Source organism: Scyliorhinus torazame, chromosome 5 (assembly GCF_047496885.1).
Source record: "Scyliorhinus torazame isolate Kashiwa2021f chromosome 5, sScyTor2.1, whole genome shotgun sequence".
Classification (NCBI taxonomy): domain Eukaryota; kingdom Metazoa; phylum Chordata; class Chondrichthyes; order Carcharhiniformes; family Scyliorhinidae; genus Scyliorhinus; species Scyliorhinus torazame.
The window spans coordinates 147251990-147274150 of NC_092711.1; the positions used below are offsets into that span (position 1 = coordinate 147251990).

A 22161-nucleotide genomic window follows, 5' to 3' on the forward strand; every position below is an offset into this window, starting at 1 on the left:
TTTTAAATTGAAGATTTATGTTAAAAGATCTTGTTATCTGGAACTTAATTGATTTCAGCCACCCCCAACTTACCATTTCATAAATTCACTTTGGTTCAGACAAGACTTTAACCAATTAAGGCAAAGGCAGAATTCTCTGGATAGTAAATTTCAAAAGAGGTTTATGAGATGAAAAGTTTACTGAACAACTTTAAGACACTGGGCTGGATTTTCCGATCCTGTGGCCAAGTCCACACCGCTGATCCTCCGCCCGGTGGGGGGGGCTTGTAGTCACGCAGCGTAAAGCCCGGCTTTACCTGATGAACGGTCGCAGAATTGCCGGGTCATTGGCTCCGCGTGTGCATGCCGGCTGCCGCGCCGCGCAACATGGCGCCCGCCACGAGCGGACCCGGCCTGCCAAACACTGCCTCCCTGTAACCAGCCTCGCCACCCCCACCAGTCCCCCGCTGAAGCCCCCCATGGCAGCAGAACAGTTCCCTCTCCCCCCGTGACTGTGGCGACGCTGGACTCAGTCCGCCGCTGCCACGCGAGGTCCCCTAATGGTGTGAGCACAGGCGAGTGACGCAGTCGGGGACTCGACCCATCGGGGGCGGAGTATCTGGGGAGGGTCTCAGGTGACCTCTTCGAGTTCGCTGTTTTTGAGTGGGCGGAGAATCGCAAAAATGCCGCCGCTTCTGTCGTAAAAGTGGATTCTCCGGCCAATCGCAGTGATCGGAGAATCCAGCCCATTGACTTTTACAACTTCATGCGGGTGATCAGTCTGTAGAAGGGTAACCCTCTCTGGCTCCTTCTTTGAGAGTAATTCTTGTGGAATTCAGCCTCGGGAGTCTGGCTCCTTCTTTGACAGTAATTTCCTTGGAACTCGGCCGCGGGAATCTTCAGTACTTGGCCAGCAAGGAAGACCTTCGGAACCTCTACTTTTATCCCCAAAGTGACCATTACCTCACGTCAGAGTTGGGCCTGTTGTAACATGACAATTGGTCAATTTGGTCACTGGATTAATTTAATTGGATCTCCAATTCCTGACACCACCTTCTCTATCTCAGACAGGAATACAATAGAACTGTTTCATACTATCCGTTTATCTGATTCTATACAATCCCTTATTCATAGTTTCAAATGTTGAGGCTAATCAGAGGTTGAAGGTCTCTCTTGCCAGTACATTTGTCCTCATTGCACATTCTTTACATACACAGCAATTAAGTATTTACATTTTTACAGCAAATAAAACTCAAGCCATGATCTAATGGCCATATTGAGCCAGGCGAGCCGGTTAGACCGCTGGAGAGTCCGGAATTGGTAACCACGCCAAGCGCTAATCGCTTTCCGATCTAACCGGCCCACTCCCGTTGGCGAGGTCGAGCTCCAATGAAGGCCAATCTCCATCCCATTAACGGAAGGACCCTCTAATAGCCCCCGGTGATCTAACTAGCTCCCCAGCAAGCGGTCATGCGGGCGCCGAGTGTTACTGGTCTACACAGACATGGACCAGGCATCACAGCACCTGAGGGGTCTCCCGGCCATTGGAAGCCCTTGAATGGTCAGGGCGGACCCCTGGCCTTCCCCGGGAACATGGGTACCTTGGCACTGCCGGATGGCACCTTGGCACTGAAAACTTGGGTATATCACACTCTGCCCATTCATGAAGATCACTCATAAAGACTGAGGCTTGATTTTCTCTCCATTTCAAATACAGTGTGAAAATCCAAACACAGTATATCATGAAATAATTAGATTTAAAACCGAACGAGCTGTTGGGATTCACTGCCTGACAAAGGTGCAGGAAGTAAATTCAACTGTAACTTTCAAAAGGGAACTGGACAGATTCTGTGGGAAAAGAAACTTGCCGGGCGATGGGACTAATTAGATACCTCACTCAAAGAGCTAGCATGGGAACAATGGGCGGGATGGCCTCTTTCTGTGCTCTCTGACTCGTTTGCATTTGAAGAAAGTGGGAAATACCTGGAAGCCACTTCCTACGAGGGGGGTAGGAGCAGAGATGATGGAATGTTGGTTTGATCTACAGAGATCTACACGTTGTGAATCTTTGGAATTCTCTCCCCCAGAGAGCTGTGGGAGCTCAGCCATTGAGCGTGTTTAAAGCAGAGACTGACTAACAGAGACCCAATAACACAAAGGGATATGGGGACAGTGTGGGGGAAAAGACATTGAAGTGGATGATCAGCCATGATCGTATTGAATGGTGGAGCAGGCTCGACGGGCTGAATGGCCAACTCCTGCTCCGATGTTTCAATAACACAAAGATAGGCAGGAAAGTAAGTTGTGAAGAGGACATAAGGAGGTTAAAAATCTGAACATCAGGCGCCTGCTGAACGTGATCATGACCCCATCCGTGGAGAGAAAACCTGAGGTGATCTTCTCCCTGGACAGAGAAAAGACCTTTGATAGAGTTGAGCGGAAGTACCTCATAGAGGTACTGGAGCGGTTCGGGCTTGGAACAGGATTCACTGCCTGGATGAAACCCCCGTTTAAACCCCCCCCACCAGCTCTAAATACTTCCAGCCGCACAGAGGCACAAGGCAGGGATGACTGTTATCCCCGCTACTGTTCGTCCTGGCGATCAAATCACTCGAGATCGCGCTTAGGGTGGCAAAGAACTGGAAAGGGATCCGGAGAGGAGACACAGAGCTTTGCTCTATGCAGATGGCCTCCTCTACATCTCGGACCTGCAAACCGCATGGAATGAATTATGGGGCTTTTGAAAGAGTTTGGAACCTATTTGGGTGACAAACTTAACCTGAGCAAAAGCGGGATCTTCCCGGTGAACCCATAAGGGAGAGGAGCAGAGCTGGAAGGTTTACCTTTTAAACAGGCCCGGCACAAATTCCACTACCTGGGGATCCAAATCGCTCATCACAAGACAGGGATCCACAAGTGGAGCCTGACCAGCCTGGTGGAGGAAGTATAACAGGACCTGCAGAGATGGGACACACTCCCACTCACCTTGGCGGGGAGGGTGCAGACGATCAAAATGAATGTACTGCCCAGGTTCCTCTTCCTTTTTTTTTTTAGAAAACATTTTATTGAAGCATTTGTAATTTTCACAGTTTAACAATTTAACATTCTAAACAAGCGAGCGGACCGACACATGCAACAACATCACCATAAAATACCCAACTGCCCTCTCCGCCCGAGCTCCGAACTACCCGTATATTAGATTCCCCATCCTTATTTTACACTGCTGTGCCTCCCATTCCCCCCCGCCCCCCTCTCTTACTGCTGACGGACAGTTTTCCTTGAAGAAATCAATGAACAGTTGCCACCTCCGAGCGAACCCCTGAATTGAACCTCTCAAGGCGAACTTAATCTTTTCCAGCCTGCGAAACCGTGCCATGTCACTGACATTGGAGGCTCTGAATCCTTCCATCCCAACAAAACCTGTCTCTGAGCCACCAGGGAGGCAAAGGCCAAAACGTCGGCTTCTCCTCCCCTCCCCCCCCGGATCTTCCGATACCCCAAATATTGCCATTTCTGGACTCGGAGTCACCCTCCCTTCCAGGACCTCTGACATGACGTCCACAAATCCCTGCCAGAATCCCCTCAACTTCGGACATGCCCAGAACATGTGTACGTGGTTCGCCGGGTTACCCCCAAACCGCCCGCACCTATCCTCCACTTCCTCAAAAACCTACTCATCCGGGCCACAGTCATATGAGCCCCATGAACCATCTTGAACTGGATCAGGCTAAGCCTGGCACACAACGAGGATGAATTGACTCTCATCAAGGCCTTTTCCCATAGTCCGACTTCCAACACCCCTCCCAACTTTTCCTCCCACTTCCTCTTTGCCTCCCCATTTGGGACCCCTTCCCACTCCATCAATTCCTTGTATATTTCCGAGACCCTACCCTCTCTAACCCCTGTTTTTGACATCACCATATCCTGTCGTCCCCTTAGGGGGAGGCGGGGAAAACTTGGGACCTGTCTCTGGACAAAGTCCAAAACCTGCAGGGAGTGAAACCCGTTCCCACCCGGCAACTCAAACTCCTCCTTTCGTGTCTCCAGGCTCGGAAACCCTCCTCAATGAAGAGATTACCAAATCCCTCGATCCCTGCCCGCTGCCATCTCCTAAAGCCCCCGACCAATCCTCCCGGAATAAAACAGTGATTGTCACAGGTCGGTGACCCCTCCAGTCTCATGTGCCGCCTCCATTGCCCCCACACTCTCAGGGCTGCCACTACCACTGGGCTTGTGGAGTACCGAGCCGGCGAGAATGGCAGAGGCGCCGTTAGTAAAGCCTCCAAACTCGTACCCTTACAAGATGCTGCCTCCACTCGTTCCCACACCGACCCCCTCCCCCACTACCCACTTCCTAACTGTTAGCGGGAGAGAATCTCAAAGAAATCACTCAACGCCCAGGGTTACTGGTCCTCGCACCAAACGGTTCATTTCGCCGGCGGGGAGATGGCGTCTGTTACAGTCCCAGACCATCTCTCCACTGAACAAAGGAAAACATCCATTCTTATATTTTTCAAAACAGCTACACAGCCCATTCCGGCCGGACCTTGTCCAATAATACTGATTATAGATTACATACATTAGATATATATCCAATTAAATTTGACATTATGTAAAGTGGGTTGGTGTCTTACCAACCCCTAACTTCATGAAGAAGTCACTCAAAACCAACTTAAAGTTATGTCTCCTGCCTGCACCTGGAGACCTTGAGCTGGTGAGGATACATTCTGCTCTTTGTCCTGTGGAGCTGTTATCAGTGCTGGTAAAATCCTCCCTAAAAACTCCCATGTATGTTTCACATTCAATTCCTTGATATCAATCATTCCTGCTTCCCTGACTAACTCTGCTGTCTGTAATTAAATGATGTTATTTGTACCAGTTTGCAAGTAACCCAGCTAATGATTGTTCAGCAATGTGCCTAGCTCAGCTAACAGCCATTTTGTGTCCTTTCTGATATTAGTAATTCTTCGGTTATAAAATCACAAGCATGTTATACACTATCTATTCCTACAAATTGCCTCTTGTCCAGGCATCCAAGCCAGGGTACCTTTATCTAAAATCTTCTTTCTAAATCGGACTTCAACACTAACCATCGATATGTTGGCCGCCCAGTAATAGTTAATAAAATTCGGAAGAGTCAAGCAAAAGTTTGCCATCCGAGGTCGGAAGGGGGATTCCACAAAACGTGGGAGCCATTCACTCGGTTGTTCCAAGACCTGTTTGTAGCCCAACAGCTTAGAAGACAAAGAACAGGAGAAGGCAGTCATGACACAGTAAGGGAGGGGGAGGGGGTGGGTGGGATAGGGGAATGAGAGGGGGGCAGGAGACATGGAACCCAACCACGCCCAACAAAAGAAGCATGAGAAACAAGGGGGGGGCGGGGCAACAGCCGGAACAAAAATAAACAGTGGGGAACGAAAAACAGGAAACCACAACCACCACTGTGAATAATGCGAGAGAAAAAACAACCGTGTCTGTACGTACACACTGATCCTTCTTCTGTATACCACAAAAATCTCAATAGAGAGAGAGCCCCTGGTAAATATGTAATCATTCCTTAAATATTAGCTATTCTAGGTCTCCCATCAGTTTCCCAGTCCACCTCAGACAACTTGCCCCTCATACCCTGATGGCGTTCTTCTGTGAGCAACACCCAGATAAATTAAACAAAAAAAAACCCATGTAACCATCACGGCCCATCTTCATGGCAATGTGGCATGATTTTGGGGGATCCAAACAGAAATGCAAACTGAATATCTTCTCACTTGCGAAACATCCTTTTACTCTGTGATCCTTATGAAATTTGAAACCAGGTATTCGCAACAAGACAAAGAACATCAGCCCACTGGAGGCAAAGCCATGAGACCGGCCAGTCCAGCAGAAAGAAATCCTCCGACCCTCCCCATTGACCAACTGTCAGAATGAACACAATGCAGTCCTGGATGTAACTGAGAGCAGAAACAATAACAGCAGAATCCAACTCCTGTAATCACTGGTCAATTTATTGGTGTCTCAGCAGATGCAATGAATCATGCTTTCCCTTCCCACAGGTGAATGGCCTCTACCCAGTGTGAACTCGCTGGTGACTCTGCAGGTTGGATGACTGAGTGAATCCCTTCCCACACCGAGAGCAGGTGAACGGCCTCTCCCCAGTGTGAATTCGCTGGTGTGTCTGCAGGTTGGATGAATCACTGAATCCCTTCCCACACTGAGAGCAGGTGAACGGCTTCTCCCCAGTGTGAACTCGCTGGTGTCTCTTCAGAATAGATAAGCGAGTGAATCCTTTCTCACACACAGAGCAGGTGAATGGTCTCTCCCCAGTGTGATCTCGCTGGTGTGTCTTAAGACTAGATAAGCGAGTGAATCGCATCCCACACTGAGAGCAGGTGAATGGCTTCTCCCCAGTATGAACCCGCTGGTGTGTCTTCAGGTCAGATAACCGAGTGAATCCTTTCCCACACACAGAGCAGTTGAATGGCCTCTCCACTGTGTGATCGTGCTGGTGCGTCTTCAGACTAGATAAGTGAGTGAATCGCGTCCCACACTGAGAGCAGGTGAACGGCTTCTCCCCAGTGTGAACTCGCTGATGTGTCTTCAGGTTAGATAACCGAGTGAATCCTTTCTCACACACAGAGCAGGTGAACGGCCTCTCCCCAGTGTGAATCCGCTGGTGTGACTGCAGGTTAGATAACCGAGTGAATCCTTTCTCACACACAGAGCAGGTGAATGGCTTCTCCCCAGTGTGAACCCGCTGGTGTGTCTTCAGGTTAGATAACCGAGTGAATCCTTTCTCACACACAGAGCAAGTGAATGGCCTCTCCCCAGTGTGATCTCGCTGGTGTGTCTTCAGACTAGATAAGTGAATGAATCGCATCCCACACTGCGAACAGGTGAACGGCCTCTCCCCAGTGTGAACTTGCTGGTGCGTCCGTAGGTGGGTTAACCGATTGAATCCTTTCCCACACTGAGAGCACGTGAATAGCTTCTCCCCAGTGTGAACTCGCTGGTGTTTCCGCAGGTTGGATGAATATCTGAATCCCTTCCCACACTGAGAGCAGGTGAACGGCCTCTCCCCAGTGTGAACTCGCTGGTGTTTCTTCAGGCTGGATAAATGTTTAAATCTCTTCCCACACTGAGAGCAGGTGAATGGCCTCTCCCCAGTGTGAACTCGCTGATGTATCCGCAGCGTGGACAACTGACTGAATCCCTTCCCACACTGAGAGCAGGTGAATGGCCTCTCCCCAGTGTGAACTCGCTGGTGTAACTTCAGGCTGGATAACTGTCTAAATCTCTTCCCACACTGTAAGCAGATGAACAGCTTCTTCCCAGTGTGAACTCGCTGTATCCGCAGGGTGGATAACAGACTGAATCCCTTCCCATACTGAGGGCCGTTCAACGGCCTCTCCCCAGTGTGAACTCGCTGGTGTGACTGCTGGTGGGATAACTGACTGAATCCCTTCCCACACACAGAGCAGGTGAAGGGCCTCTGCCCAGTGTGACTGCGTCGATGAGTTTCCAGTGCAGATGGGACTCTGAATCCCTTCCCACAGTCTCCACATTTCCACGGTTTCTCCATGTTTTGGGTGACCTCGTGTCTTTCCAGGTTGGACAATCAGTTGAAGCCTTGACCACACACAGAACACGTGTACGGTCTCTCCCCACTGTGAATGGTGTGGTTTTTTTCTGGCTGTGTAACTGGTTAAAGCTCTTTCCACAGTCAGTGCTCTGGAACACTCTCACTCGGGTGTGTGTGTCTCGGTGCTTTTCCAGTCACACTGATGGTTTAAATGTTTTGATGCCGACAGATTGGGTATACATTAATTTTTCTGGATTCAAAGGCCGATGATATTCAGATGCTAACGAATCAAGTGGCTCTTTCAGATCGCGACGTGACGTTTGAGTCTTCTGTGTGTAATTCCTCCTCTTGTAATATCCTGCAGAAGGAGTTTACAAAGTCAACTCAGTATCGGATAACAATTCAGAATAAACAATTCTAGTTTCTGCATAACATTCTTTCCTCTCTCATTCCCCCATACCTAGTCTCCAGGAAGGAATGGAGTATTGGAGCAGTAAGTATAACAACCGTACCTCGGGATTCACAGCCTAGTCTCCAGGGACGGGACTCAGAGGGGCAGAGAATCTGAGCTAAGAGTATAAAAGCCTTTGCACATTCTCCCCCTGTCTGTCTGGGTCTCACCCCCACAACCCAAAAAGATGTGCAGGGTAGGTCAATTGGCCACGCTAAATTGCCCCTTAATTGGGGAAAAAAGAATTGGGTTACTCTAAATATATTTGAAAAAAGATTTAATTATGAGTAATAACCCTAATTTAGTTGGTAGCCTAACTGCGCAAACATTTATCAAATAGTGATCACAACATGATTGAATTCACTGTAGTGTTTGAAAGTGAAAAGCACGTTACAGACAGTAGAATTTTAGAATTGGGTAAGGCTGACTTTAATGGGATGAGACAGAGACTGTCCACGGTAAACTGGGGAGATCGGTTACTGGGTCAAACAACTGAAGATCAGTGGAGAATATTTAAAGAAACATTTAACGAGATAGAGAGCAAGTATATCCCCGAGAGGAAAAGGCTCCGCTTCACAAATAAAAACAGCCACGGACAAATAAGAGGTTAGGGACAGCTTAAAATTAAAAGAAAGGGCGCACAAAAATGCAAGACACAGGACAGATCCATTTCAAGTTGACTATGTTGTTAGTCAGTTCCCCAATACTTTGGGGTGTGTGAGCTGCATTGTTATCCTCCTGTTTTTATAGAATCTAACCCTCTTTCCCCACTCACTATGTGGACATGTTGACTGGTTGTTGAATTGCTGACATTTCATCTGGAGGCTGTGCTCCCTCAGATATCCTGTTCTGAATGAATTCTCAATGTCTGGTTGTATTTCTGCGGCAATATCTCTTGTTCTCGGGGCCCATTTCCCGCCAGTTTTTCTGCTGCTTTCATTGTTTGAAAAATGATGAAAACAAAAGTAATAAAAATATTGACATTTGCGGGTGTCTGGCGGGAGGTGCGCGGCTTCCCTTCCGACAGGGAGTCAGGGAGCCGCTTCAGCTCTTTCCGTGCAGCCTGGTCAAGCTGCCGAGAGCCTCGGGACTCACTGCTCGGTGTCGCCGGTCGGTGCTGCGGGTCTGACGCGGGGACAACCCAGTCAGTGACCTTCCACTCCCCCGGCCCGGGACTGCGCATGTGCGGGGAAGAAGGGAAGCCGCGTCCGTGGGGCGGAGCGCCCACCCCTGACCTTACTGGTAACGTTTGGACCAATAGGAAGAATTGGAGGACCGGAAGGACTCTGGTCCCCCAGCCAATCAGAGCTCCGGCTTTGTGTGAACGAAGTTTGAGCTTCACACAGACGGAAACCTCCTCCTGTCTCAAACATCTGGGAGTAAAACACTTTCTTTTCTCCCCCTTTCCATTTATTTTCTCATTCTGACTTTCAATTGGTCACTTGCAGCAACTGAAGGGAAAGGAAGTGAATCCAGGGAGGGTGCAGACTCTGGAAAGCTTGGCCCAGATCTTTCTCTCTCTCTCTGAAAGACATTGACATCCTTTGCTCCCTCAGCTTGACACGGGGAGAACGTGCAGACGCCGCACAGACGGTGGGACCAGGTTTTTGGACTGAACCCCTGGGTGGTTCCGATGTGCTTGGCCCGGCGGTCGCCTGAAGGGTCTCCTGTCCACGACCCACACTTGGGCTGAAGTGTTTTTGTCACAAAGGCCCCTGGGTTAAGGGTGTAGCTCTGCCCGCCTCATCCAGGTAGGTGGTACTCGGGTGAGGCCTGAGGGAATCTGAGGTTGCAGATTCCTTGGTCTCCTGTAGGGTTGCAACACAGGGAAAATGGTGCTGAGGTAGAGGGGCCAATTATCTATCGAATGGTTGAGCAGGCTTGATGGGCCAAATGCAGCTCCTATTTATTCTGTGTTGAAACACATGATAGCACAGTGATCAGCACTGTTGCTTCACAGCTCCAGGGTCCCAGGTTTGATTCCCGGCTTGGGTCACCGTCTGTGCAGAGTCTGCACGTTCTCCCCGTGTCTGCGTTGGTTTCCTCCGGGTGCTCCGGTTTCCTCCCACAAGTCTCCAAAGACTTGCTGTTCGGTGAAATGAAAAATGAAATGAAAATCACTTATTGTCACAAGTAGGCTTCAAATGAAGTTACTGTGAAAAGCCCCTAGTCGCCACATTCCAGCACCTGTTCGGAGAGGCTGGTACGGGAATTGAACCCGCACTGCTGGCCTTGTTGTTTTACAAGCCAGCTTTTTAGCCCTGTGCTAAACCAGTCCCTCAGTGATTTGGACATTCTGAATTTTCCCTCTGTGTACACGAACAGGCGACGGAATGTGGCGATGCGGGGTTTTTCACAGTAACTTCACTGTTAATGTAAGCCTACTTGTGACAATAAAGATTATTATTATAAAGCAGTGAGCATGGATCTGTCAAACAGCCTGAATCAGCACCTTCAGGAAAATTGAGAGGTTGATATTAAAATCAGCAGAATGAGAATGGAGGGAGAGTTGTGTGGGATGGAGATTTACAACTTTTCGGAACATAGGAACTGGAGCAGGCCATTCAGCCCCTGGAGCCTGTCCCGCTATTCAATGAGATCATGGCTTATCTGTAACCTAACTCCATATACCTGCATTTGGCCCATATCCCTTAACCTCTTTGATTTACAAAAATCTATCTATCTCATTTAAAATAAACAACTGATCTAACTTCAACTGCAGTTTGTGGGAGAGAGTTCCAAACTTCTACAACTCTTTGAGTGAAGAAGTTCTTCCTAACATCTCTCTTGAACGGTCCAGCCCTAATTTTATTTTTTAATAAACATTTTATTGAGGTATTTTGGATTGGATTGGATTTGTTTATTGTCACATGTACCGAGGTACAGTGAAAAGTATTTTTCTGCGAGCAGCTCAACAGATCATTGAATACATGGGAAGAAAAGGGAATAAAAGAAAATACATAACAGGGCAACACAACATATACAATGTAACTACATAAGCACTGGCATCGGATGAAGCATACAGGGTGTAGTGTTAATGAGGTCAGTCCATAAGAGGGTCATTTAGGAGTCTGGTGACAGTGGGGAAGAAGCTGTTTTTGAGTCTGTTCGTGCGCATGTAGAAACAACAACAAAATAGAAAAGATACATGAAACCATAAACATCGTGCAAAAACCGTTTACCTTTGGTACAGGTCTCACCCTTATTGACCCCCGACTCTAACCTAACCTACTCTCCCCCCCCACCCCACCCCCGTCTGCTGACAATTAATTTTCCGCAAGGAAGTCGCGAACGGTTGCCACCTCCGGGTGAACCCGAATAGTGAACCTCTCAAGGCAAACTAAATTTCCTCCATACAGAGAAAGCTAGCCACGTCCGATAACCAGGTCTCCGACTTCGGGGACTCTGGGTCCCCCCATGCCAAAAGTATCCGTCTCCGGGCTACCAGGGAAGCAAAGGTCAGAACATCCGCCTCTCTCTCCTCCTGGATTCCCGGAACTTCCGCCACCCCGAGAATCACCACCTCTGGACCTAGCGCCACCCTTGTTTTTAACACTGTGGACATGATGTACACAAACCCCTGCCAGAATCCCCGAAGCTTTGGACATGTCTAAAACATGTGGACATGGTGCACCTGTCCTCCACCTAAAAGAATCTGATCATCCGGGCCACTGTCATGTGAGCCCGGTGCACAACCTTAAATTGTATCAGGCTGAGCCTGGCACATGTTGCAGACGTGTTGACTCGAAACGCGTCTGCCCATAAACCATCCTCTATCTCACCTCCCAGCTCCTCCTCCCACTTACGCTTCAGCTCGTTGGTCTGCATCTCCTCCGACCCCATAAGCTCCTTATAGATGTCTGAGACGCTCCCCTCCCCTACCCACCCTCTGGAAATTACCCTGTCCTGAATCCCCCTCAGCGGTAGGAGCGGGTAGGTTGACACCTGTTTACGAAGGAAGTCCCACACCTGCAGATACCTGAATTTGTTTCCCCTCGCCAGCCCAAACTTTTCCTCCAGCACCCTCATACTTGGGAAACTCCCCTCTATGAACACATCCCCCATCCTCTCAATCCCCGCTCTCCGCCATACCCGGAACACCCCATCCATACTCCCCGGGGCAAACCGGTGGTTAGCACAAATTGGGGCCCAGACCGATGCTCCCATTGCTCCCACATGCAACGTCCACTGGCCCCAAACTCTCAGGGCCGCCACCACCACTGGACTGGAAGAGTACCGTGCCAGCGGGAATGGCAGAGATGCAGTTACCAACGCCCCAGACTGGTGCCCTTACAAGTCGCCTCCTTACGCACCCACGCTGACCCCTCCCCCACCACCCACTTCCTGATCATGGCTATGTTAGCTGCCCAGTAATAATTGCTAAAATTTGGCAGCGCCAGCCCGCCCTCTCCCTGGGTCCGCTCGAGCGTTACCTTCCTTAGCCGTGGGGTCTTGCCCGCCCAGACGAAGCCCGTGATCACCGTGTTGACCCACTTAAAAAAGGAACGCGGAATAAAAATGGGGAGACATTGAAATACAAATAGGAACCTCGGGAGGACCATCATTTTCACCTATTGCACCCTCCCGGCCAGAGACAACGGGAGCACGTCCCATCTCCGAAAATCGTCATTCATTTGGTCCACTAGCCGGGCCAGATTCAAGTTATGCAGCCGGTCCCATTCCCGTGCCACTTGGATGCCAGGTACCCAAAACGACTCCCTACCGACCTGATCGGCAGCTCCCCAGTCGCCCCTCCTGTCCCCTCGCCTGAACCACAAACATCTCACTCTTATCCATGTTTAGCTTATACCCCGAAAACCGGCCGAATTCCCCAAAAATCTTCATGATTTCCTCCATCCCCTCTACTGGGTCCGAAACGTTCAGAAGCAGATCATCCGCATAGAGCGAAACCCTGTGCTCCACCCCACCCCCAACCAGTCCAGCTCCTTGAAGCTCTCAGAGCAATTGCCAGTGGCTCTATAGCCAGCAAAAACAGCAGTGGGGAGAGGGGGCATCCCTGTCTCGTCCCCCGGTGCAGTCCAAAATAGTCCGAAGTTGTCTGTTCGTCCACACACTTGCCACAGGAGCCTGATACAGTAACCTGACCCAGTCAATAAAGCCCCGCCCAAATCCAAACTGTCCCAGTACCTCCCACAGATAGTCCCATTCTACCCCATCAAAAGCCTTTTCTGCATTCATTGCGATCACTACCTCAATCTCCCTACCTTCCGGGGACATCATGATCACATTTAACAGCCTTCTTACATTGGCCATCAACTGCCTATCCTTAACAAACCCCTTCTGGTCCTCCCCAATAACATCCGGAACACAATCCTCAATCCTGGAGAACAAGATTTTGGCCAGCAACTTGGCATCCACATTCAGCAGGGAGATCAGCCTGTAGGACCCACACAACTCCGGGTTCTTGTCCCGCTTAAGAATCAGCGAAATCATTACCTGTGACATCGTCGGGCGCAGCACCCCTCTCTCCCTTGCCTCATTGAACATCCGCAACAACACTGGCCCCAATATCCCCAAGAACTTTTTATAGAACTTTACTGGGTACCCGTCCGGACCCGGGGCCTTACCCGCCTGCATGGCCTTCAAGCCGTCCACTATCTCTTCCAGCCCAATTGGGGCCCCCAGCCCTTCTACCCGCTCCACGTCCACCATTGGGAAATTCAGCCCCTCCAAGAAGTGCCTCATCCCCTCCGGCCCCGCAGGGGTTTCCGACCTGTACAGCCTGCTGTAAAAATCTCTGAACACCTTATTCACCCCGACCGAATCACCAACCAGGTTCCTATCTCAGTCCTTTACTTTCCCTATCTCCCTAGCTGCCTCCCTCTTCCTAAGCCGCTGTGCGAGCATTCTACTGGCCTTCTCCCCATCTTCATAAATCGCCCCCTTCACCTTTCTCAGCTGCTCCACCTGTGGTCAGCAAACTAAACCCCGCCTGCAACCTCCGTCGTTCCCTTAATAGCCCTGCCTCTGGGGGTCTCCGCATACCTCCTATCAATCTGTAGTATCTCCTTTACCAGTCTGTCCGTCTCTGCCCTGTCAACCTTCTCCCCATGAGCCCGGATCGAGATCGGCTCCCCCCTTACCACCGCCTTCAGTGCTTCCCAAACCACTGCTGCCGAAGTTTCCCCCGTGTCATTGACCTGCAGGTAGTTCTGAATGCATTTCCTCAGCCTCTCGCTCACCCCTTCATCTGCCAAAAGTCCCACCTCCAGTGCGGGCGCTGGTTACTGTCTTTGCTAACCTGCAGGTCATCCCAGTACGGTGCATGGTCTGAGATTGTAATCGCCGAATACCCCGTGTCCACTACCCCAGTCAGAAAGACCCTGCTCAAAATAAAGAAATCAATCCGGGAATACACTTTATGCACGTGAGAGAAGGAGAACTCCTTCACCCTCGGTTGCCTAAATATCCATGGATCCACCCCGCCCATCAGCTCCATGAACCCTCTTAGTTCCTTTGCCATTGCTGGAACCCTGCCCGTTTTTGAGCTTGACCGGTCTAAGCCAGGGTCCATAACTGTATTGAAGTCTCCTCCCATGACCAACCTGTGCGAGTCCAGGTCCGGTATCTTTCCCAGCATCCTCCTAATAAACTCCACATTGTCCCAATTTGGCGCATATACATTTACTAATACCACCTGCACCCCCTCCAGTTTCCCACTGACCATAATGTACCGACCTCCCACGTCCGAGACTGTTCTACCCGCCTCAAACACCACCTGTTTATTGATCAGGATCGTGACCCCTCTAGTCTTTCAATCTAGTCCCGAGTGAAACACCTGGCTGACCCAGCCATTCCCCAATCTAACCTGGACCGTTATCTTAAGGTGCGTCTCCTGCAACATTATCACGTCCACCTTCAATCTCCTAAGTTCTAAGTTGCGCGAGCACACGTGCCCTTTTAACCGGTCCATTTAACCCTCGAACATTACAGGTGATCAGCCTAGTTGGGGGGCTCGTTTCCCCCCCCCCCTCCGCTGCTCAGCCACCCCCTATTTTAGGCCCACCTCCAGCCCGTGTTCCGCGCCTCCACCGGTCCGCCCACAGGCAGCCCCCGACCTCCTCTCTGTCCCTCAGCCCAAGTCCCTCCTTTGTCAGCAGAACATTCACCCCCCCCCAGCAACAACACCCTGTAACCCAACCCCTTTCCTAAACCAAACATATGCACACCCCCCACTGCACTTCCGAGAGCTAGCTCACCCAGCTAGCTTGGCGGCCCCCATCCCCGGCGGCAGATAGTCTTCCACCTATTGTTCTCTCTCCTCCCCCCCCCCCCACCCCCCCACCCCCCGACCCCCCGCTCATACAAACAAACTCCAACATCAAACAGTCCCCACACAATTGCCCAACAGAAAAAACACCAAGATCAAAACAAGCACACCTCCATCCCCCAACAGTGCAAATGAAAACCTTAACTCACTCAGCTCTACTTCTGGTTCCAAATCAGTGCAAATGGCACCTCAAACCCATCTTCCATAAAACGCAGAACGAGAAACTTTTTACAAAAACAGAGGAACAAAACAGAGAAACAAAAACATGAACATTGCAGCCAAGTTCAAAAGTTCTCAGTCCTTCGCCAGCCCTTTCTTTTTTGCAAAGTCCAACGTGTCCTCAGGCGACTCGAAGTAAAAGTGTTGATCCTCATGCCTGACCCAGAGACGGGCTGGGTATAACAGTCCAAACTTCACCTTTTTCTTGAAAAGGATCGCCCTGATCTGATTGAAGCCTGCCCTCCTCCTGGCCACCTCCACACTCAGGTCTTGGTAAACCCGCAGGATGCTATTGTCCCATTTACAGCTCCGTATCTGCTTGGCCCACTGCAGAATACGCTCCTTATCTGAGTATCTGTGGAATCTCACCACCATAACCTTTGGGGGGGCCTCCCATCCGCGGCTTGCTCGCGAGTGCTCTGTGAGCCCTATCCACCTCCAAGGGCCGGGAGAATGCCCCATCCCCCAGCAGCTTCTCAAACATGCCTGCGACGTATGCCCCAGCACCGTTCCTTCGGACCCCTCCGGGAGCCCGACAATTCTTAGGTTCTGCCGGCGGGACCTATTCTCTAGGTCCTCCACCTTCTCCAGAAGCTTATCTTGCTGGTCCCTCAGCATCCCCACCTCCAGTTCCACCGCAGTCTGATGCTCCTCCTGCTCAGCCAGCGCCTTCTCCACCTTCTGGATCGCCCGATCCTGGGTGTTCAATCTGAGCTCCAACCACTCAATCGATGCTTTTATTGGGTCCAAGCAGTCCCGCTTCTGCGCAGCAAAGCCCTCCTGAATGACTTGCATCAGCTGCTCCACAGACTGCTGGGTCGACAAGCCAGAGGTTCGCCCCTCCGCCATGTTGTTTCCTGTTGCAACTTCAGCCCAAGTCTTCTCTGTCTTTTTGTTTCTGCCCTTACGAACACTTCTAGTCCTTTTCTCCATGCACCGAAATGGGAATTCAGTAGAAAATTGCCACTAACATCCGTTCTACAATTCAACTCCGTTAAAAAATAGGGGGAAAAGGTCCAAAAGTCCGACCAGAGCGGGAGCCACCAAATGTGCGACTTACTCCTTCATAGCCACCACCGGAAGTCCTCCGGGGCTAGAACTGACTACACACCAGGCCGAGGGTTGCAATATAACTTGGGGGCTCAGGTCCCTGATCTTTGGAATGGCAGAGGGCGATGATTGGGTTACAGTATAAATTAAAAAGACACACCAGATTTGTAGTGGTATAAGGATGGCTCTGGAGGCTGCTGAGAGTTTTTTCAGGTGGACGGCCTGTCTTTGGTTTCTTGAAAAGGGTTTCAAAACGGCAAACTGGTGAATTGGCAGGTGAATGAAATTAGAGATGCCAGCTGAAGCTAGGAAAGCAGAGATATGTGATGTATTGGTTGAATATGTGGGTCTGTTAGAAACACAGGAGAGCTCACATGGTTCTGAGACTCAGAGGGATCTGGGTGTCCAAGAGCATGAATCACAAAAGGCGAGTATACAGGAACAGCAAGTAATTAGGAAAGCCAATAGAATGTTATTGTTTATTGTGAGGGGAATTGAATACAAAGGTAGGGAGGTTATGCTTCAGTTACACAGGACATTGGCGAGACCACATCTGGAGCACTGTGTACAGTATAGCTCATTTACCGCCAGTCCAGCAGAACAAAACCCTCCGACCCTCCCCATTGATGAACTGTCAGAATGAACGAAATGCCGTCCTGGATGTAACTGAAGCAGAAACAATAACAGCAAAATCCAACCCCTGTAATCACTTGTGAACTTGGTGTCTCAGCAGGCGCCATGAATCATGGATTCCCTTCCCAGACTGGGAGCAGGTGAAGGTCCTCTACTCAGTGTGAACTCGTTGGTGTGACTGCAGGCTGGATAACTGAGTGAATTCCTTCTCACACTGAGAGCAGCTGAACGGCCTCTCCCCAGTGTGAACTCGCTTATGTTTCCGCAGGTTGGATAACTGAGTGAATCCCTTCCCACACTGAGAGCAGGTGAACGGCCTTGCCCCAGTGTGAACTCGCAGATGTTTCCTCAGGTTGGATAACTGAGCAAATTCCTTCTCACACTGAGAGCAGCTGAACGGCCTCTCCCCAGTGTGAACTCGCTGGTGTGTCTGCAGGGTGTATAATTGAGTGAATCCCTTCCCACACAGAGCAGGTGAACGGCCTCTCCCCAGTGTGAACTCGCTGGTGTGTCTGCAGGGTGCATAATTGAGTGAATCCCTTCCCACACACAGAGCAGGTGAACGGCCTCTCCCCAGTGTGGCTGCGTCGATGAACGTCCAGCTGAGATGGGACTCTGAATCCCTTCCCACAGTCCCCACATTTCCACGGTTTCTCCATGTTTTGTTTGGGTGTCCTCGTGTCTCTCCAGGTTTGACGATCAGTTGAAGCCTCGTTCTAACACAGAACACGTGTACGGTCTCTGTCCGCTGTGAATGGTGTGATGTTTTTTCAGGCTGTGTAACTGGTTAAAGCTCTTTCCACAGTCAGTGCTCTGGAACACTCTCACTCGGGTGTGTGTGTCTCAGTGCTTTTCCAGTCACACTGATGTTTAAAATGTTTTGAAGCTGACAGAAAAGACAAACATTTCTCCTTCTCGATTCAAAGTCCGGTGATATTCAGTTCCAAGGAATTGAAAGACTCAGTCAGATTGAGACGTGAAGTTTGAGATTTCGGTCTGTAATTCCTCCTCTTCTAATATCCTGTAAAAACAATTTACAAAATACATCACTGTCAGTACAGGATAGAAATTCAGAACAGACAATTCTAGTTCCTCTGGAACATTCTTTCCACTCATTCCCCAAACGCTGTAAATCTCCATCCCACTCTCACTCCATTCTCACTGTGCTGTATCTAATATTCACCCTCCCAATTCTCCTGAAGGTGCTGATTCAGACTGATTGGCAGATCCATGCTCACTGCTTCCTGTCCTGGACACAGAGACCATTACAAATAGCTGCAGTTGGCTATTGGGCCCATCGAGCCTGCTCGTCTATTCTGTGGGATCATTGGTCGATCTATGTCAGCGACATTATCAGTGTTATTGACCAGAGGCTGAGTGTGCTGACTCAATATCTGTGAGCTCATGAGGCCGAGCTGTAAAACACCATGAAGAGGCTCAATGATCCGGAGGAGAGAATCCTGAACGTTGAGCCTCGGCGGAGGCAAGAATTCAATCCTTGGAAAACTGGCTGAGTGGTGTGGTGGACTCCTGGAGAACTTGGAGAATCGAGGGTCAGAGAAAGAACATCCGAGTCGTCGGCCTGCCAGAAGGTGTGGAGGGTAAGGCCCCCGTTCGGTTCTTCGAGGACCGGCTGCCACGTTTTCTCAAGCGGGATGTGAAGCCTTGGCGTTTCAAATTAGAAAGGGCATCGGATTCTGTCTTTGAGGCCGAGGGATAGTTTTCATCCCAGGCCTGTAATCATTCCCTTCCACAACTTGAAAGATCACCAGAGGGTCTTGGAGACGGGTAAAGTGAGGTGGGACCTGGCCCCCATCTCACCTTACAGTAAATTATGTCACTTTATCCTGTGACCCTGAAAATTGAATCCGACAACTCCGTCAAGTCTTTCAATAATCCTAATACTGCCTTAGTCTTCGCTAAATCCTTAAAGGGCAAGGATTGGAGCGATGATTTGCAGCTCAGACTAACTCAGGCTCTAATCTGAACTCTTTCCCTATCATGGATTTGTTGTTTGAATTTGTTATCTTTTATCCTGTTGAAGGGAGTTGTTATTCTTCTCCTCGAGTGTTCCAGGGACTCGTGTTATCTTATCTCAGTTATGGTAGATGTGCCGTGTGCTTATTATCCATCGTCTTTCTTCTATTATCCGAGTGTTAATCATGGCAGACCTGAGTGGTGCCATTGCCGAAGGGTGGTTCCACTGTGCTAAAGTGGATTGGTCACACTAAATTGCCCCTTAGTGTCCAAGATGTTCAGGTTAGGTGGCTTGACCATGATCAATGCACCGGGTTAAGAGAATTGGATGGGGAGTGGGCTTCAGTGAACTGTTCTTTCCGAGGCTCACGGCAGACTTGAGGGGTGAATGGCTTTCTGTATTCTTGGCGTTCTCTGTCATTCATTTTGTGTTATTAATTTTCATTTGTATATGCGGTTAGTCTGTTTTGTCATATTTTACAAACTGAATTGTTATCCTCTGTTTTTATATAATCTTACCCTCTTTCCCCACTCACCATTTTAACCTGTTAACTGGTCGTTCAATTGATCTGGCATTTCATCTCGAGGCTCTGGTCCCTCAAATATCCTGTTCCAAATTAATTCTGCAATGTGTTGCTTGGATTTATGTTGGCAATATCTCTTGTTCCGCTTTGTGCCCATTTTCCACCATTTTTTCTGTTACTCTGTAGCACTCATTGTTTTAAAAATGATTTAAAAAAATAATAACTTATTAACAATCTGTCCACCTCATCCATGAATATATTCAATGACCCTCACACCCTACTGGTCCCTGTGGAAGAGAAATCCAGAGACTAATAACCCTCTTGAGGGAAGAGATGACTGGAAATATATAACATAGCTACAGCACAATATTACACAACTGGAAATTATAATAAATGTACTTTATAACAGAACCATAAATAATATATCTAATCTGTACCATATAACAACACGAGACATATCTCTGTCCGATATTAATTTACTGTCCCCTTAAATGTAAGCCATCTCCTGGGGAAAGCAGCCCTTTAATTGTGAACATTGGGAAAGAGACCATCCTTTTAGCCAGACAAATAAATGTGTCAAGCTGAGGGGGCAAAGGATATCAATGTCTTTAAGAGAGAGAGAGAGAGACCTGGGCCAACCTTTGCAGAGTCTGCACCCGCCCTCGAATCACATCCTTTCCATCCAGAATGAGAAAATAAGGTGTTTTACTCACAGATGTTAGAGACAGGAGGGAGGTTTCTGTCTGTGTGAGGCCCCAGGTTTCCTCATTGTTCAGCTTCCGCATTCAAACAACGGGGGAGCTGATTGGATGGTGGAAGAGAGTCCTTCCGGTTCACCAACTCTTCCCATTGGCCAACAACATTCCGGTGCATGCATAGGAATGCGCGGTGACGTCTCAGGGTTCCAGTGCGCATGATCGGCGCACGGACACATCAGCTCCGCCCCACTCATTGTTCCCCTTCCTCGAGACAAGGTTTCCAGGCAATTGGCTGACAGCTCCGGCCAGAGCGAGAAGCCTCTCGGTGATTTTCCCTCCTCCGGCCCGGGACTGCGCATGTGCAAGAGAGGAGAGGCTGCGCATGTGCGAGGGAAAACCCACTCCCTGACCTTCATTCTGAGGTATTGACCAATGGGAAGAGTTAGGACCGGAAGGACTCAATGTCCTCCATCCAATCAGCCAAACCATCCAATTCTGTGAATTGAGATTGAGCTTCACACCGACTGAACCTGCCTCCTGTCTCCAACATCTGTGAGTAAAACACTTTCTTTTCTCCCCCTTTCCATTTCATTTCTCATTCTGACCTTCAATTGGTGACTTACAGCAACTGAAGGAAAAGGAAGTGAATCCAGGGAGGGTGGAGACTCTGGAAAGGTTGGCCCAGATCTCTCTCTCTCTGTAACACATTGACACCCTTTGCTCCCTCAGCTTGACACATTTATTTGTCTGGCGAAAAGAATGGTCTCTTTTATAATGTCCACTATCCCCTGACGCTCTCAGTCCATCGCCAACGGTTCTTTTGCCAGGGCAAACAGCAGCGGGAGAGTGGTCACCCCTGCCTCGTCCCCCAGTGCAGCCTGAAATAATCTGAACTCACCCTGTTCGTCCGTGTAAATGCCATCCCTGCCTAGTATAACAACCAGACCCAGTCCACAAAACTTGCCCAAATCCAAACCGCCCCAGGACCTCCGACAAATAGTCCCACTCCACTCGATCAAAGATTTTCTCTGCATCCATTGCGACCAGCACCTCTACCTCTCGCCCCCATGGAGGTATCATGATCACATTCAGTAGCCTCCTGATGTTGGCTGCCAGATGTCTTCCTTTCACAAACCTGTCTCATACTCCCCTATCACCCCTAGGACACAATCCTCTATTCTCGAGGCCAACATTTTAGCCAACATTTAGCAGGGAGATCGGTCTCTATGACCCACAATGTTCCGGGTCCTTTTCCCACTTCAAAATGAGGGCGAACAAAGCTGCAACAACATCGGGGGGGTGCACTCCCAGCTCCCTTGCCTCGTAAAATCCCTTTCCAGCAGCGGCCCCAATACCCCCCGAGAATGTCCTCTAAAATTCCACCGGGTACCCGTGTGGACCCTTGCCCAATTGCATCGCCCCCAGCCCCTCCACCGCTTCTCCCAACCCAATTGGTTCCCCAGGGCCTCCACCAGCTCCTCATCCACCTTTGGGAACTCCAACCCCTCTATAAATCGACTCATCGCCTCTGCCCCGGCAAGGGGTTCTGACTCATACAGCTTGCTATAAAAGTCCCTAAACAACCCATTCACCCCGGCCAGGTCCAAGACCATATTCCCTCCCGCGTCTTTAACTTTCCCGATCTCTCTCGCAGCCTCCTGTTTCCTCCACTGGTGCGCAAGCATCCTGCTTGCCTTCTCCCCATACCCATACACCGCCCCTCTCACCCTTATCATCTACCCCACCGCCGCTGTTCTGTTCCA

The 22161-nt window shown here is 49.7% G+C and overlaps 2 protein-coding genes and 1 long non-coding RNA gene across 6 annotated transcripts in view; 1 reads left to right on the top strand and 2 right to left on the bottom strand.

Annotated features, from left to right (window-relative positions):
• Positions 1-17352, bottom strand: part of LOC140421909 (uncharacterized) — a 33799-nt gene extending 16447 nt beyond the window's left edge. The window contains exons 1-2 of one of the 4 annotated variants that reach the window (XM_072506873.1): positions 15447-17352; positions 6045-7913 (exon numbers count right to left, since the gene is read on the bottom strand). In XM_072506873.1, coding sequence (XP_072362974.1) covers positions 6045-7555 — 1511 coding nt within the window. In that variant the 5' untranslated portion in view covers positions 7556-7913; positions 15447-17352. Of the gene's footprint in view, positions 1-3016; positions 7914-8015; positions 8085-8781; positions 9165-15446 lie in introns of those variants that run through there. The other 3 variants (XM_072506871.1, XM_072506870.1, XM_072506869.1) reach the window with 3 other exon arrangements.
• Positions 17353-17828: 476 nt separating this feature from the next.
• On the bottom strand, positions 17829-20719 carry LOC140421997 (uncharacterized). The gene is made up of 3 exons (XR_011947211.1): positions 20414-20719; positions 19713-19880; positions 17829-18220 (listed from the first exon to the last, which is right to left on the bottom strand). It is a non-coding gene; the product is annotated as an uncharacterized lncRNA (long non-coding RNA).
• A 120-nt stretch (positions 20720-20839) lies between these two features.
• Positions 20840-22161, top strand: part of LOC140421920 (uncharacterized) — a 45228-nt gene continuing 43906 nt past the window's right edge. Inside the window, exon 1 of the mRNA XM_072506890.1 lies at positions 20840-20950. The gene's annotated coding sequence lies outside the window, so the exon portion shown is untranslated. The remainder of the gene's footprint in view (positions 20951-22161) is intronic.